This window comes from Leopardus geoffroyi, chromosome A3, assembly GCF_018350155.1.
Source record: "Leopardus geoffroyi isolate Oge1 chromosome A3, O.geoffroyi_Oge1_pat1.0, whole genome shotgun sequence".
Classification (NCBI taxonomy): domain Eukaryota; kingdom Metazoa; phylum Chordata; class Mammalia; order Carnivora; family Felidae; genus Leopardus; species Leopardus geoffroyi.
Window position 1 is genome coordinate 81819007 of NC_059336.1, and position 17538 is coordinate 81836544.

Sequence of the window (17538 nt, forward strand, 5' to 3'; positions counted from 1 at the left end):
GGAATGAGGCATGGAAAGGGTTGAGGAGGGGTATTTGTCCCATTCTGGACATTTCTACCCCTTTGGCATCAAAGAGCAATGGAGAAATGATGCAAAGAACTTGGGCTCTGGAGTCAAACTCTCCAGGAGTTAGCTCTGCCAGCTTTGGTTTCTTGGGTAAGTCTCGATTTTCTTCTTCCATACAGTGGAGTTAATGCAAACCTCATTGGGCTATCCTAACACAATGCTAGAACTGTTCTGATTACTCACAAACCCCAGTCCAAGAGAACAGAGGCTCATTTTTGAAAAATCTTGCATCTAACTAGACTCTGCATACCTCTTCTCCCATTTTTCTTGGTTTTTACCCAAAACATAAACCCCTCCATTCATCTGTCATATCCCTTCCTCTCATTTACATCCTTCCTGTACTTTTACTCCCTTGACCCAATCTTCCTCTGCTTCTCTCTCTTATTAATGTTTTAATTTGCAAGTAACAGGCACCTTAAGTCTAACTGGTTTAAACATTAAGGGCGTTTATTGGCTCAAGTACCTGAAAATTCATCAGTACCTCAAAATTCAGGGGACTTGGGGTTGGTTGCAGTTCAGTTCCCAAGGACTCTATTTCCTTCTTTCTCCTCCACCACCCTTAGCATCAGCTTCATTCTGGGACTGGGTCCCCTACTGGTTATAGGCAGAATGTTAGCAGCAATTGGGCCCACATACCTCCTCATTATGTCCCTTTGGGGGAGGGTGGGGGGACTGAAAGGGAGTAAGTCTCTAACCATCAAATAACAATCCTGACTTTGTATTAATTGGAACAGCATGAGCCAATCGTGGTGACAATGTGTGTGAATTGTCATGTGCCAATTCAGTTAGCTCTAGATTATACTAAACTGTCCACCCCTGAGCCAATCACAGTGGCAAGGGAGCTGGGATCTCCATGATTAATTTAGACCAGTAGTTCTCAACTATGAACAGTATTGGAAGTGTTATGTTTGGAAATGTTACGACTAGGGGTGCCACTGACTTCCTACCCCCATTCTATTGTACCTACCTTGATAAACCCTATTAGTATCTCCTATGGTCTGGGCTCAAGCTTTTAATTTAAAATATAAACTGGGCACAGAGCCATCCATAATAAAGACTATTTGCCATTGGGATGCCTGGGTGGCTCAGTTGGTTAAGCATCCAACTTTGGCTCAGGTCACGATATTGCAGTTTGTGAGTTTGAGCCCTGTGTCAGGCTCTGCTCTGACAGTACAGAGCCTGCTTGGGATTCTCTCTCTCTCTCTCTCTCTCTCTTTTCCTGACCCTCTCCCACTGGCACTCTCTCTGTGTCTCAAAATAAATAAATAAACTTAAAAAAAAAGGTTAAAAAAACACAAAAAAGACTACTTGCCAGCATTCCTTGCACTAGATGTTCCATGTTCTATGGTCAATGGATTTAAGTATTAATAGCACATGGTCTTCTCCTGATCCTTCCTTCCTTCTGCTGAATAGAATGCAAACAAAAATGATGGGGTTGGGGAAACTGCTAGACCAGGATGTGGAAGACAAATCCTGAGGACAGTAAACAAGGAGCTAGAAAGACTCTTGATTCTTGATACCTTGGCCCTATTCTACTTGGAGTTTACGTAAGAGAGCAATCAACCTTTTTCACATTTACTGTTATTTGGACTTTTCTTGCAACCAAATATAACTAATATGGCAAAGTTGGATCATTCTAACTTCCTCCCCATACCAATACTGGGGGCTCTAAATGCTGGTGGTCAAATTACATGACTAAGCAGATCACAGCCTATATCTAGTACATTCTCCAACCTCACCTGGGCCCTCAGTGCTGCTTAGCGGTGTCTCCAATTCTTTCCAGTAGCCACTTCAAACCTCCTTCATGCTCCTCGAACTTTTCTCTCTTCCTTCTTCCATTTCCCTTTCAATTGCTTGAAATGAATAGTTGACCTCTGCTTATTTCAGAGAGAAAATACAAAAAACCATTAGATAGGAACTTCCCCCCTCAATCCTCCCCCTCCAAGATTACTCATATCTATGCCCATTCCCCCTTCCCTTTTCCTCCAGTTACAATGAAATTAGCTTCTGAAGGCTAATTCCTCCCCTGTGCTAGGGATCCAATCTCTTCCATCCCACTCAGGAACTACCCTCTCTCCATCATCTTCCTCCCCTATTCTACTGGCTCCTTCCTTTCAGTTTTCAAGTACCTCAAGTAGTTCTCATCTGCAAAATAAACATACAAAAACTTTCCTTCAACCTTACATCCCTGTCCAGTTTTCTCATATTCCCTCTCTCTTCCCCCTCTACTCCCTTCCTTCACATCTCTCCTTTCTCTCTCCCTTCTCAACTCCTTCCCTCCTTAGCCAAACTACTTGACTTTACTAGGTCTCCACTTCTTCACCCCTCAGGATCTTCTCAAACCTCCAGGGCACGGTTTCTGCTCCCACCACTCCATGAAAATGCTGTTTTCAAGGTCACCAACACCTTCCTTATGGCCAAATCCAATGGTTATTTCTCAGTCCCCTACTTACTTTGCTCCTTAGTAATGTGACTCTGTGGACACTTCTCCTTAATGCATTCTCTTGCCTTCCATATCATTCATTTCTTCTGGCTTTGTCTTTTTTTCCTCTGACATCTCTTTCTCAGTCTTTGTTATGTTTCCTTACTTTTACCCTACCCCTTAAAGGTTAATCTTTCTGTCCAGGTCATAGCTTCTTAGGAAGTTTCATTCACTTATAGGACTCAGGCTGGTGATTCCCAAATCTTCACTACTATCTCCAAGGTGGATCTCATTTTGGGGCTTCAGAGTCCTGCATTCAACAACCAACAGAATAGCATCATGGATCTCTTATAGGGATCTCAAACTACATTCATCCCCCATCCCTAAACCTGCTCTTCTGTTATTCCAATATGGTAAATGAACAACCATCCATCTTGTTGCCCAAGACAGTCATGGGTCCTCTTTAATCAATCATAAAGTCTTGCCAAGTTTACTCTTAAATATGTTTCAGATCCATCCACTTCTCTCCATTCTCACAGCTACTTCCCTCACACAGTTCCTCGCCATCTCTCACATCGGCTATTCTAAAACTTTCACTCTGCCTCCAGTCTTGCACACCCATTCTCCACGGTATGGCTGAGTGATGTTTCAAAAGTGCAGATCTGATCTTGGCATTCCCTGATTCCCAGTGGCCATTAGGATAAAGTCCAACACCTCGGTTTTTCTTACAAAAGCTGTCTGATATGGCTCCAGCCTGTGTCTTTGGCCTCTTCTCTTGCTGTTCCCCTCCTTTTATTTTCCACTCAGTCACATTCAACTTCAGTTCCTCAAAATATCTGCTACTCTGTATTGGTGCTGAGCCTCTGCACAAGCAGTTGTTCGCTCTGCTGGGAATCCTACTCCTGCTGCCCTAACCTGCCACTGTCCCTCATCCTTGACTACCCTTCCCTCCTTTCAGGTCCCTGATTGATATCACTTTCATCTAGAGAGTCTTCTTTGACCTCCCAAGTTTGGTTCAGTGCTCCTCCTATGTGCTGCTCTCTACCAATCACAAAGATTGACACCTTTATTTCTGTCATAGCACTTACACATCATATTGTAATTGCTTATTTACTCATTTCCTTTTACTAGATTTTCAACATTGTGAGGGTAAGGACCATGTCTTTTCACTTATCTTTGTATCCCAGTGTTTCTCACTTACTAGATGCTCAATATATTTTTAGTGAATACATGAACCCAAAGTAGGCATTTGGTATTCAATACATGTTTCCCTTTCCCAGTGGCTAAACACGTCTGACTAGTCAGGCAATTAAGAGATATTCAATGAAACAATTCTCATGGTGAGTGAAAAGAAAGAATCTCTCTTTTCAGACATTATTTAATGTTTTTTTCCTTAATCACTAAAGTTTAACAAAGCTCTTTAAATTGTGATGCTTATGCAGAGAAAAAGATCAAATTAAGATCTGCTCTTGCTTTCCAATTAAGTTGTCAACAGGCTTCCTTCTCTGAGGCTTCCCCAGGAGTCCCACAGGATGAGGAGAGAGAAAAGGTGTATCAGAACTGTCAGCAAAGATCCTTATTACTTTCCTACTCTGTTCAGGAGTAGAGTTCCTCTCTCCTATCTTGTGACCTCAAGGTTGCTGGAAAATTAAAAATAGCTCTTTATCATTCATGAAGGATGAAGGGTCCACTTCTGTTCAAATATTCAAAGAATATTTAACTGAATGCTGACTATATGCAAGGCACCCTCTTATTTGTCACAATCTTAGGTTTTATGAGGGATCAAACTTTTTTCTCCTGTGAGTATTTTACTTTCTTATAGACCTCCTTTCAAGAGGAAAGGTCTATAGACCTTTCAAGGTCTATTACCTTTCAAGGTCTATTTTACTTTCTTATAGACCTCCTTTCAAGAGGAAAGGTCTATAGACCTTTCAAGGTCTATTACCAAAGGTCCCCTAGCCTTTAAGAAGACGTCTGACTTTGGCTCGGGTCATGATCTCGCGGTCGGTGAGTTTGACCCCCACATTGGGCTCTGTGCTGATAGCTCGGAGCCTGGACCCTGCTTCAGATTCTGTGTCTCCCTTTCTCTGCTCCTCCCCCACTCATGCTCTGTCACTCTCTCTCTCTCTGTCAAAAATAAATAAACTTAAAAAAAAAAAAAGCAGAATGAAGTCAGAGAAATAGTTTCAGTCTAGGTCATCCAAGTCCAAGCCACATTAAGACTTAAGACACTAAAAATAATTTCGCCCTGAGCTGTTTTTGTAATCATATTGATCATGATGCATTGCACTACTTATACTCTGATTCAGTTATTCCCGATGGCCCCTAACTTAAAATGGTCTGACTTAACATTTTGATTTTATGATAGGTCGAAAGCGACACACATTCAGTAGAAACTGTACTTTAAATTTTAAGTTTGGATCTTTTCCCAGGCTAGTGATAGGCAGTTCGATCCTCTCTCGCGATGCCGGGTAGCGGCATCAAGCCACAGTTCCTAGTCAGCCATGCGATCAGGAGGGTAAACCGCCGATACACTTACAGTCATTCTGTACCCATACAACCATCTGTTTTTCACGTTCAGTACAGTACTCAATAAATTATGTGAGATATTGGATACTTTATTATACAATAGGCTTTGTTAGGTGATTCTGCCCAATCGTAGACTAATGTAAGTGTTCTGAGCACATTTAAGGTAGTCTAGGCTAAGCTAGCATGTTCAGCAGGCTAGGTGTATTAAATGCATTTCCAACTTAAAATGGGTTTATTGGAATGCAACTCCATTGTAAGTCGAGGAAGATCTGTATATATTAGCCCCTGATACAAGTTTGCTGGTCATAAAATGGCTTTTCTCCATGAGAAGATATTTGGTCCAGAAAGGGATCAAATTTTAGAATTATTAATAAGCCAAATCCACTATCTCCAATTCATTTAGAGAACTGATCTCCTGGAATTCCAGGAAAACATGGCATTCATTACCTCATTGGCATCCAGATCAGTTGAGTTGGCTTAGACACGACACCACAAAACAAAAAATAAATGCTGGCATTTTAGAAATGCTGTGTTAGCTGGAAATAAGCCATGCAAATTGAAGCAAATGAAGGAGGGTCTTAAAAGTCACTGTGTTTTTGCCAGCCGGGAAGTTGATGTCAGTGCATAAGATTCCATTTTGTTTCATCATACCTAGTTCTCCAAATAAAGACTTCTATCACCTTTCCACATAAGGAGAAACTGTAAAAAAAAAAAAGCAAAGTCACTAACTAGATTTCCTGGAAGTGTTCTCACTTGTTGCCATGTGAATCATCTCTAGTGGATCCTGGTGGTTATGGGTACACTTGTGAATCAGACCAAGGGTATTTATTTCGGAATCCAGAAGGTTCACTGGTAGCTCATCAAAGTGTCAGCTGTTATGAACAATGATAATGGTATATTATCATCATAAAGTTAATGTAATATTCTCAGAGTAAAAATTCAAACTACTACCTGTTGTATCAATTCTTTCATTCGTGTCTCTCCCATTTTGTAGTATATTTCATGGCTAAGCAGGCTTAATCCATCATAATGAAGAAATACATAAAAAGGTTAAGATCCACTATTCAAATTCCCAGCATAATAAGCCCATGCAGATCGAAAACATGTTCACACTGTTGTCACAAATCAACATAGAACTAAATTCTGATACAGGCTCATAGGGGTGGCTTCTTGGAACCTGTTAGGGGATTTCTCAAGTTGCATCACTGCCCTGAACTCTGCCCCTCAAACCAGACCCTTTCAGAAGCATTTCAGCTATGAATAACTTAGAACATCCTTTTCATCAGCCACTGATAAAAAAACAAAAAACAAAAAAACAAAAACACTTAAACTGAAGATAATTTTATAACTTCTTTAAGATTCTTTGGTTTTGTTACATTCCGAAGAGGCTTCTGAGCTCTCCAAATGAAGAGGCCATACATTTACTAATCTGGGGCCATCTGCTCTGACAAGTCTAATTCCACACAAAGGACCAGCACCAAAGCCCTATGGGACTAAGGCGAGGTAGAATGAGTATTAGTTTATTGATGCCAAAGAGTTGGATTATCTTATTCCCATGGGTTAGCAGGTAATGAGATTCCTAACTGCAATAGAGCAAAGGAGTTAAACATAAAAGCATGTTACAAAATTACAGGAAATTCAGTATAATTGGATCCTCTCCAAAGGGGGACTTCTTGTCTCAGTATTTTCGAACTCCCCTCACTGAGTCTCTAGTTTATTTACAGTGAATAACTGCTCATTGTTACCTGCTCTGATAAAAAACATCTAAGGACTAGTATCTGAGGCCAGACTGGATTAAGGTTTGGACTCAAGCCTTGTCTGAAGAATTCCTTGTGTTTGTGAAATCCCACCCAGATATTTTCAATGGTCTTTTTGTATTTCTAAAGGAATTAAAACACTTTGGTAAATAAATATGGCCATATTTGAAGTCAGTAGTAATAATGAAACCATGAAAGCACTTTTAAACAAACTCTGGGTTGTAAACTCTCAAACTTTTAAACTCCAATAGCACATGCCAAAGTGGTAAACGTTCTTTTAGTGCTTCTCTGCAAAAGGCCACGTCTCCAGAGCAGTATCTTTGACTTTCATAGCATCACATCACGGCTTCATTTCATAGTTCTATTCGTTACCTCTGTGACTGGATACCAACACCTCGTTCAGGGATTCCTGCTGTCGCTGAGTTCTGAGTAAAATCAACATGTGCCTTTATGCAGTGTGGCTAATATAGAAATTACACTAACAAATGTGTTAGAATTTACACACTCAAGTGAACACTGGTTCTTTGAAAAAGTCACCTTGAGAAGCTATATTCTAAAATTGGAAGCGGCTGTTTGGGGTGTGTGTGTGTGTGTGTGTGTGTGAGAGAGAGAGAGAGAGAGACAGAGAGAGAGAGAGAGAGAGAAAGACAGAGAGCTCTAAGAAACTGCCAATTTTTTGATGTTATGATTCCTTCCTGTAATTTCCACACCTGGATGTATGAATAATTATGGTTTGGGGGGGCACAACAAATTCTGTCATCCCCTACCCTTTTTTTAATTTTTTTTTTCAACGTTTATTTATTTTTGGGACAGAGAGAGACAGAGCATGAACGGGGGAGGGGCAGAGAGAGAGGGAGACACAGAATCGGAAACAGGCTCCAGGCTCTGAGCCATCAGCCCAGAGCCCGACGCGGGGCTCGAACTCACGGACCGCGAGATCATGACCTGGCTCAAGTCGGACGCTTAACCGACTGCGCCACCCAGGCGCCCCCCCCCCTACCCTTTTTTTAAAAATTCATTTAAAGAGATGGTGAGTAGGGGAGGGGCAGAGAGAGAGAATCCCAAGTGGGCTCTGCGCTGACAGCACAGACCCCTATGTGGGGCTTGATCCCACAAACTGTAAAATCACGACCTGAGCTGAGACCAAGAGCCAGATGCTTAACCGACTGGGCACCCAGGCACTCCTGTCATTCCCTACCTATCCCCAATCCCTGTTTACACTCAACTTTGGAAATAATTACTTTAGGGATCCTAACATGTTACCAAGACCCACAGTGGGAAATTCCTCCCGCTATACTTCTGCACGTGCACCTGAGCCCAGCCCAGCCCAGCCCAGCCCAGCTTTGGGAGCTCTTACCTACTGTAGACCTTGGATAGTCATTTTGTGGGAAATTCCTTCTTTATTCCTTGTACAGCTAGCCCAATTCAACTACTGTCTCTCCACGTAGGGATCTGTCCCTCCTGAAGTCAGGCTTTGGACAACTTTACGGACACTTAGGGTTTGGGTTGCTATTATTATTCGATTACATCATGGATAAAAAAAAGATCTTGAGTTGCCTGGCAATACAGTAATTTTAACATTTTAATGAAACATTACAATCACCATTTCAAATAACTCCTTTTCCGAAGGTCATGTGACAAGCCAATTGAAAGCGAGGAGTACCTGAATGTGTTGCATTCTTGCAGAGGTGTGGTATGCAAAACAATTGTGCTTACTTCACAATAAACAGAAAAAGTAAAATAAGAGCCTTGTCATTTGAGTGAACACTCATGTTGGCTGAATGATTCAAGTAGAGTACTAAGGGGCTATTAGTGAAAGTACTGCACAAGGCTTTGGTTTTCACTTCCTATTCTTGTGTTTCATTTACAAAGCAGGCAGCCTTCTAGTTGAAAGATTTCTGAAACACTATCCTCTAAAATTGGGAATCACTGTTTATATCACAACAAGAGTTGATGTTTTTGACTCTATTGGCACCTTTAATTTAAAAATAAAAACAATTAAAATGCAACATAGTTGTCTCTGCTTCAACAAACAAAACTTGCGAATTTAACCAAATCTTGGTGACTCAAGTTCCTGTGTTAGGATGGACATAGGAAACAGAAGTTCTAGTACCAGATTTATCAGTCGGTAGCCACTTTGTCTGATTAGGCTTTGGTTTCTCAACTGTAACTTGATTGCCAAGATCTCTTCTAGTTTCATATTCTATATTTTTATTAACAGCTACACAGTAATAAGATACAGTAGAACTTCAGGAAATTCCAAGGCAGACAGACCTTAGTTTTCCCTTTCAATCTTGGATTGCTTTTTGTGCCTTTTGGACCGATGATAGGCTTTCAAGTCTGGATGACATGCTTTGAGGCTATGGTCGATATTCCTTCTCTTTTCTTCAGGAGAATCTTTTTTTGTTCTCTTCTGGCATCATCTATGGGCTTCTTCTTGTTGCCAAGTCACCTACTTATTGTCACTTTTTGCAATGTCTCCATGTCTTCCATTTTTATCTTTTCAGCCGATAACGACACATTTTCTGATCAAATAGCTTCGCAAACTTCATTCTTTTGACTGCTTTTGTTAATGCTCCTACTTACAGAGTGTTTCGGTAGCTTAATGGTTCAGAGTTCTAACAGTTTCCTACAATTACCTAAGAAATAGTTTATGACAGGCCATGATAGCTCATCCGCTTGGGAAATAATTCCTTCAGTGTGTTAACGTGGGGAAGCAGCAGACAGGACACCAAAAGCACAGGCAACAAAAGCAAAAATAAACAAGTGGGACTCAAAAGCTTTTGCACAGCAAAGTAAACAACAAAACGAAAAGACAACCTGTGGAATAAGAGAGTTTATTTGCAAACCATATCTGATAAGGACTTAATTTCCAAAATATATAAGAAACTCTTAGAACTCAATAGTAAAAAACCCTAGTAACTCAATTAAAAAATGGGCTAAGGACTCGAATATCTAGTTCTCTGAAGATATACAAATGGCCAACAAGTATATGAAAAATGCTCAATGTCACTAATCATCAGGGAATGCAAATCAAAACCACGATGAGATGTCATTTCACATGTCAGGTTGACTATTTTCAAAATACAAAAAACAAAGTGTTGGCAAGGATGTAGAGCAATTGGAACCCTTGCACAGTACTGGTGGGAATGCAAAATGTTGCAGCCCCTACAAAAACAAAAAATTTTAATTCCTCAAGAAATTAAAAATATAACTACCATATTATCCAGCCATCCCATTCATTTCTGGGTAGTTACCCAAGAGAATTGAAATGAGGGTCTTGAACAAATAATTAGCACTCTCGTGTTCACTGTGGCACTATCCCCTCAGAGCCAAGGCATGGAAACAATCCAAATGCCCAACAGGTGAATTAATAAAGAAAAAATAGTATATACATACTCTGGAATACAATTCAGCCTTAAAAAAGGAAATTTTGCAATAGGCATTAATATGGATGAACCTTGAGGACATTATGTTAAGTGGAACAAGCCAGGCACAAAAAGACAAATACTTCATGAATCCACCTATATGAAGTGATGCTACTACATCCTGGATGTGAATTTTTCTGGTTGCAGGACTAGAAATGATCATGAGTTTCTGCATCAGTGAATTTGTTGCTACCTTCCAGGCAGCTGCATGGATCTTATAACTAATCATGTTTAACCTGCGAACACCTTTGTGCTAAACTAATTTGTGGCTCACATTTAGCAAGTTTATAGGTCTTCATTAAATCTATTCATGCCACTTCCGGTTCTATCTTATTTTGTTATAATACCAAACCTTTTTTGTTGTTATTCTTTTAAAAAATTTTGCTGATGTTTAATCTTCCTAGTTACAATTTTGGTTTGCTACCTTAAATCATTTTTTAAAAACTGTGCAAGACATAGACTTCAGATCCCACTCAGTGAAAAAGGGGGAAGGAGCAAATATGGTAGTTGCATACACAGGTATGGAGCAAGCCTTCCAAGGTTCAAATTCCAACTCTTGCACTCATGAGCCATATGAACCTCGGGCAAGTTCCTAGATAATGCTGTGCCTGGTTTTTGTTGTGAAAAGGAGACAAGAGTTCCTACCTCACAGGGCTGTTTTGAGCTTTAATTAATATACTTAAAACTGTGTATTTAGAACAGAGCTTGACACATAACAAATACTCAAATGTTAGCTGTGAGGAATTTATTTTACGCTGTGGTTTAACATACATAGCTGAATTTACAATCTAATGTCAGCCTGAAGACACCAGCATTCGCATCATATCATTTAAGAGAATGTTTGGATTTGGATGTGATGCTTTACAACACTTACTAGGAAAACTCTTATCTTATTTACTCCATTTTCTGCTAAAGAAATACAGGCATATTTCTTTAAGGGAAGCTGGACTTAGAGAGAGGTTCAAGAATTCTTTGTTTTCCATCAACACCTGCATATTAAAAAGATTTTAAAAAACCAAACACAACTTGTGCTTTGGCACGGTCAGAAAGAATTTGAAGCAGCAACATATTAAGATTCAATATAATAGGACTTTTTTTTTTTTTTAAGGCAAGACCTAAGGAAAAAGATGTACATGAATGAGAAGGGAGAAAAACTGTACTAGGATACATTGGCTAAAGGAAGTTACTGTAGTTGAAAACAGAACTTCATTTCCTCAGAAGGCAGCTGAAACAAAGAGAACCATGAGAGGTGTCCCAACTCTCTATTTCAGTGAAAGGAAGTTTGCCATTAATCAGGAGAAATACTTTTTTTTTCTAAGGTAGCACAGTGTATATGGAGAACATTGATCATGATGGTTTAAGAACTTTGACAGCACCTTAAAAAAGCAGAGACGGTTTACCTTTGGCAAATAACTTGTCTAACAGCGAGTCTCCATCTAACGTCCGTCCAAGGCTAAGTTCCTGATTCCACAAGCAATGCACCCTCCCCCCAAACTTTTATTTTCATAATCTCCACTTCAAACAGTAATTCTATTCTTCTAGTTGCTCAGGCTAGAAGAGCCGAGTCATTGACTCCTCTTCTTTTACAACCCATATTTGATCTGCCAGCAAATATTGTCAGCTCTGCCTTCAAAATATACTGATTCTGTCCACTTTTCAAACCAGCCCCATTGCCACCACTTTGATCCATGCCACCATTTCTTTCCAGGGTTACTGTGATGGTCTAACTGGTCTCCCCACTATCATTTTGGTCTATTTGCATCTATTAAAATAGAAGTCAGATCATGTCACTTCCTTGCTCAAAATCCTCCTATTGCCCCCGTCTCACTGAGAATAAAGGCCAAGCCTCAGGAGGCCCTTCATGATCTAGTTTCATCCCCACACCCCACTTAACTCTATCACTTTTCCTTTTTGGCCTTTCACACTATATAGCTACACTGGTGTTTTGCTATTACAGAAATATTCCAAGCACACTTTTACTTCAAGATTTTTGCAATTGCTACTTCTTCTGCCCAAATAATCTCCTAGATGTGGCTTTCCCTTGCCTTCCTACTTAATACTGCAAACATTCTACACACATCACATAAAACATTTTGTATCTCCCTTCCCTGCTTTATTTGTCCCTTCAACACTCTTCACTATCTATCATGCCGTATCTTCTATTTTTCTTACTCATTTCTATCTTCCCCACTAAAATATGAGCTCGGTGAAGGCAGGGATTTTTTTCTTGTTAAATCACCCAAAGTTTAGAACAAGGCTTGGTGCATAGTAGATATTCAAATATCTGTTGCAAGAATTCGTGGATAAAACTTGAGGGCATGGACTAAAAGCATACTTACTTCTGAAAGTGGGAGTAGGAGACAGAAAGAATAATGCAGTTCAGTAAGCAGTATTTTGATAATCTCATTTGCTACAGGGTTAATGCTTAGAACATAAACACAAAAGAATGGATCACGAATCTTTTAGCCAGTGGTCTCTAAGGTGGGATAGCACAAAATGATCCATCACAATGAGGGGCCAAAGTGTTAAAATTATATTTATCTTATAAATTTAAAGAAATAATGGATGGATTTTCATTGGTGCCCTCACTCACTTGCTCAGTCTATATGTCAGAAGGTCATGCATCACACATGGTTCTTGAGGTATCCTGAGGGAAGAGTAGAGTAGCAGTATTCATGTTAGATGTAATCATATGTTTATTTACATGATTATTTACCCCTATACTATTTTGCATGTGTCAGAATGTTTTTTAAATGATGGAAGTAAGCAATTACAGCTTCAGGAAGATAGCCTGGTAAAAGACTCCTCCTTCTGGATATTTACTCTTTCTTGCTTCATGACCCTAACATGTTAGATGAAGGGAAATTCCCTACACAAATTAAGGAAGTATTTAGATAATTAGATCACTTTCATAAAAGAGTTAAGCCATAAAGATGACCTTTGGGAGACCTAAATGCAACTTTTTCTCCTTGGCCAGAATACTGACATTCTCTTAATACAACTGAGTAAGTAAAAGTGTTTCATTAGATATAGGCAGAATGACGGAACCAATATTCAAAATGCTTGAACAGAAAAACACCTAATGATTTAAATAGCCTGAGTTTTCAAAATTTGAATTTGATAGAAAATGAATCAGACTTTTCATAGCTGGGAGGAGAAAATTCAGGCACTTTGAGAAGAACGTGGACCTTTCATGGACATCGAGGCACTGTGTAAACAGTCTAGTATTCAACTTGCAAAGAGCCAACTCTCTAGCAGGACTTAACTAAAGCCTCAATTATTCAACCACTACACAAAGTTCCTTTATTAATAAGAGATGCTTTCCCAAGAGGACCAGCGATTTAAAGTGTTACATTAAATGCAAATTCTTCACCTATTTAAAGTGAGTATTTTTGAAGTGGGGGAGAGGTGGATTTGTCCACAAGTTTTTGTGTCTGGTTTCCCATTCTCGGTTATGCAATAATGAACTCACAGAGACAAATTCAAGTATCTATTTTGAAAAGTATTTACTTAGTTTGAATAAATTAATTGCAAATAAAAATTAGCTACAATATATAGCCTGAATAGAAATGACTAGAACAAATACAACACAGGACTTGATTTCCTTGCATTAGTCACAAAGCATGTGACTATGTGGAAAACTTCAAAATCAATTATATTTCTTTGAAAAGGGGATAACAGCAGTTACTGATACATCACAACTAGTAAACTTATAATACAAGTTTCCTGACATGCATTTCCTGAGTGAACCCAAATGATCATTTTTAAAAACAAGGAAATTCTGACAAGTTCAATTAAAGTAAAAATAGTTCATGGCTTCTAAGCAACAGGTTTTTTTTTTTAAACTAAAAGAAAATTCAGAACAGCATAGTAATAGTTATGATAAATTAAAGCTATACTACCACATACAAAAATTTGCTAGAGTCAATTAAGTATTACACAACTTTCAAACTAAAGGAACACAAATCATAAGATTAAAAAAAAAAAAAAAAGATCCTGTCTAATCTAAAAGTGTACTGATTTCTACAAGGTCACAAAGGGTTTGATGTAGTGCAACTGTCTATGCGTCCCTTGTGGTACATTATGAAAAGGGGAGGGGAGGGAGTGAAGAAACATTTTCTTGCTTCTTGAAGCAAAGAACTCATTGGAATTAGAGAATAAACATACCGTGCAAGTATGTTCCTCTACTCGGCTGTCACTGGTGCTCATCTGCCAACCAAACATTTCCTCGAGTCACACGGTGGCAACTCTCCTTAGAATTCAAAGCCCACACAGTTAAGGCTGGTCTGCTAGGTTAAAAAAAGGGGGGCACTGTTGTCATTCAACCCTTTATCTCTTCCTAGATTTCTTAATGCTTGGGTAAGACCACATACAGAATAATCAATTAGTTAAGCATTTCTTTTTCTAAAAGCAAATCAAGTCACTCTCTTCCTTGTTAATTTATGCTTTTTCTCATGAGAATGATTTTTTTCTAGAAACAGTGAACAGATGAACCACAGTTTATATCTAAAAAATAAACTTGCCAAATGTTGCTGGTACTAAAAACAGATTAGTTATCATGGGAGAAAAATAGATAATCTAGATTAAATTGCATATTCAACGGAGCATATAAAATGTTTCTTAGCATTAAGTTTTCGTTATATACTACACTTGAGAGAAACATTAAGAAAAAGAACTTTCCTGATTATATTCAACGTGGTTAAAAACAAACAGCTCTTACACAATAGTAATTAATATGAATTTGGTTTTACAAAGTATTCTAATTTACCAAATTCCATATTTAGAAGAGGGGTGGGGAGAGGCTCTCTTGTCCTTCTTTCTAAGCTTGCAAATCCTTGAGCTATACTCGCTAAACTACCATTCACACCAAGAGTGTGACACCATCGTTACCATGCTACTCTATCAAGAACATTCTAAGATATTTTCTATAATAAAGATAAATAGAAAAAAGTTAATATACACGTTGCTGTATTTTACAATGTTTGCAACAAACTGTAAACTAACATAGTTTGAACCAACAGTACCCTCAGTTATATAAAACAATTTTTCAACACTGAGGATGGGTGATTCAAAAACACTAAAAGGAAGGCAACAAATTAGACTATGTCTTTTTATCCTCAAAATAGATTTTCAAAACTCAGAATTCAGAAGTCTGGTACTTTCAGAAATTCTTTTCTTGAGTTTCCCAGATTTTTTGATCAGAAATTGTTGCTATTTATTATAAATGTTTAAAAAAATTCTTCATCTTAATGCAAATGACCAGAGCAGAGAAACTGTGACATGGACAACAGGTTGGAAAACCCAACTCACTTAGCTTATAAATTTATAATGTAGTCCTGGAGGACAACTGTCTGTTAGTCTAGAGGTCCTTGGAAAATAAGTCTGATGTAGCCTTGTTCACCAGCCAACTGATGTGCACAAAAGGGGCAGGCTGCGTGAAAAGTATGAGTACCATGAGGAAGTGGGATCTGGGACCAATAGGCAGTTGTCTTTTCTGAACACACATGCCCGCATGGGCTGAACGCATGGGTTGGAGGGCCGGCGTCCACATAAAATCCAGCTTCACATCCAAGCCACAGAGGGACATAGGGACCAACAGACCTACACATGGGACATTCACGATCTTTTCCATCACGTTCTTCTTTGTTTCCCCAGTTATGATAGCCATGCACATGGCCGCAGTTTAGATATACCCATGGTTGTTTTTCATCAACAACATCTTTCCTCTTCATACTAGGAAACGCTAGTGTGTTGAACCCGACAGGGCACTGAGGTCGTGCTGCATTGATTTCCTGTCTTAAAGCTTCTAAATGCTTCACTGTAGGAGTGTGGGAAAGGCCTTCTGCAGTACGCCACAGCAATGTTGCACCGCAGAGGTCAATTAACGAGCCATCTTGTAATTGATTGGTTTCAATTTCCACCTAGAGGAAACAAGAACCAAAAAACACATTCACCACTGTGTTTTCAATTTTCACGTGCGAGTTTTGGTCTTACATGCTCCTTACTCAAGAATTGAGATTTCCTATGACTGTTACTAAATAGAAGAAACTCTAATGGTAGTCATGAAAAATGTAAGTTTGAAAACCAAAGGTAAAATATTGAGCAAGAACAGATTTCTTTTCAGCCTTATGGTAAAGACGATAGATGATTAAAACATGTGGCTCATCAGTAAGTCTAATATTTCCAATATATGTCATGATCGAAGAGATATAGATACAAATATAAATTTGTATTCCTAAGTGCTATTTAACTTAGGAAAGCTTAGGTTTTAAAACATATTAACATGATATGAAAGAATAAATTTTTCAAGTGTCTTGATTAAAACATTCAGATATTATCCTCTAGTATAATATTTAGTAGTCCGTGTTTTATAGTCAGACTTGTGTCAGCAAGAGATTTAAGAGTTTTTGGAGGGGCCCTTGGGTGGCTTAGTTGGTTAAGCATCTGACTCTTGATTTCGGCTTAGGTCATGATCTCAAAATTCGTAGAGTCAAGGCCTGTGTTGGGCTCTGCACTGATAACATGGAGCCTGCTTAGGATTCTCTCTCTCCTTCTCTCTGCCCCTCCCCTGCTCATGCTCTCTCTCTCTCAAAATAAATAAACTTAAAAAAAAAGAAAAAAGAGTTTTTGTAAATACGTAATACATTCAGTCTAACTCACCTTAGGTACAGTTTACTGTACCTAGGTAAGAAACTACATCTCAATACTTACCATTTTTCCTCTCTGCTGAGCTGATCTGGTTTCCCGCAGGCTGAACACATTTCCACACACTGATATTTCTCTCCATATTCCAGGCTTGGAGTCTTCTGTGAACCCATTGCGTGGATGCATAACAAGAACACCATTAGTGGTCAAACCATCCATCTGCCCATCCGATGTCTTCCATTTGGCAGCCTTCTCCTAGTAGCAATAAGAATAGTGAACTTCCATTTATTTGTAAATTGGAAACAGAAGTGGTTATAAAATAACACATCATTTAGGAAAACAGCTTTTTACCCCAAGGAAGATGTTTTTTGATGAGTCAAATCCTGCAGCATAAATCCGTGCTGTAAAGGGGGGATTCCGTTCACATATGATTCTACAGGCAAACCTTGATATAGTGCTTTGCACGGACTGTGTATCAGAATTACTTTGGCTTCCGGGAACTGTGTCAGTTACTACAAAATCAATTGGACTTTCAGTTGACCGACCAATCTAAGGGAAAAAGAAATATCTATAAACCTATTGAAAGGAATACAGTGGAAAATCCATTCAAGAAAGGTACAATAAGATGAAATCATTAAACTTCTAGAATTTCTAAAGCTTAATAAACTTATACTGAACTCTGAGAGCATCT

At 38.9% G+C, this 17538-nt stretch overlaps 1 protein-coding gene across 1 annotated transcript in view; it reads right to left on the reverse strand.

Moving 5' to 3' along the window:
• Positions 1 to 13691: 13691 nt before the first annotated feature.
• The window catches only part of PELI1 (pellino E3 ubiquitin protein ligase 1), a 57915-nt gene continuing 54068 nt past the window's right edge, over positions 13692 to 17538 (reverse strand). Inside the window, exons 5-7 of the mRNA XM_045446233.1 lie at positions 17199 to 17396; positions 16914 to 17102; positions 13692 to 16123 (exon numbers count right to left, since the gene is read on the reverse strand). Of these exons, the coding sequence (XP_045302189.1) occupies positions 15557 to 16123; positions 16914 to 17102; positions 17199 to 17396 (954 nt within the window). The 3' untranslated portion in view covers positions 13692 to 15556. The remainder of the gene's footprint in view (positions 16124 to 16913; positions 17103 to 17198; positions 17397 to 17538) is intronic.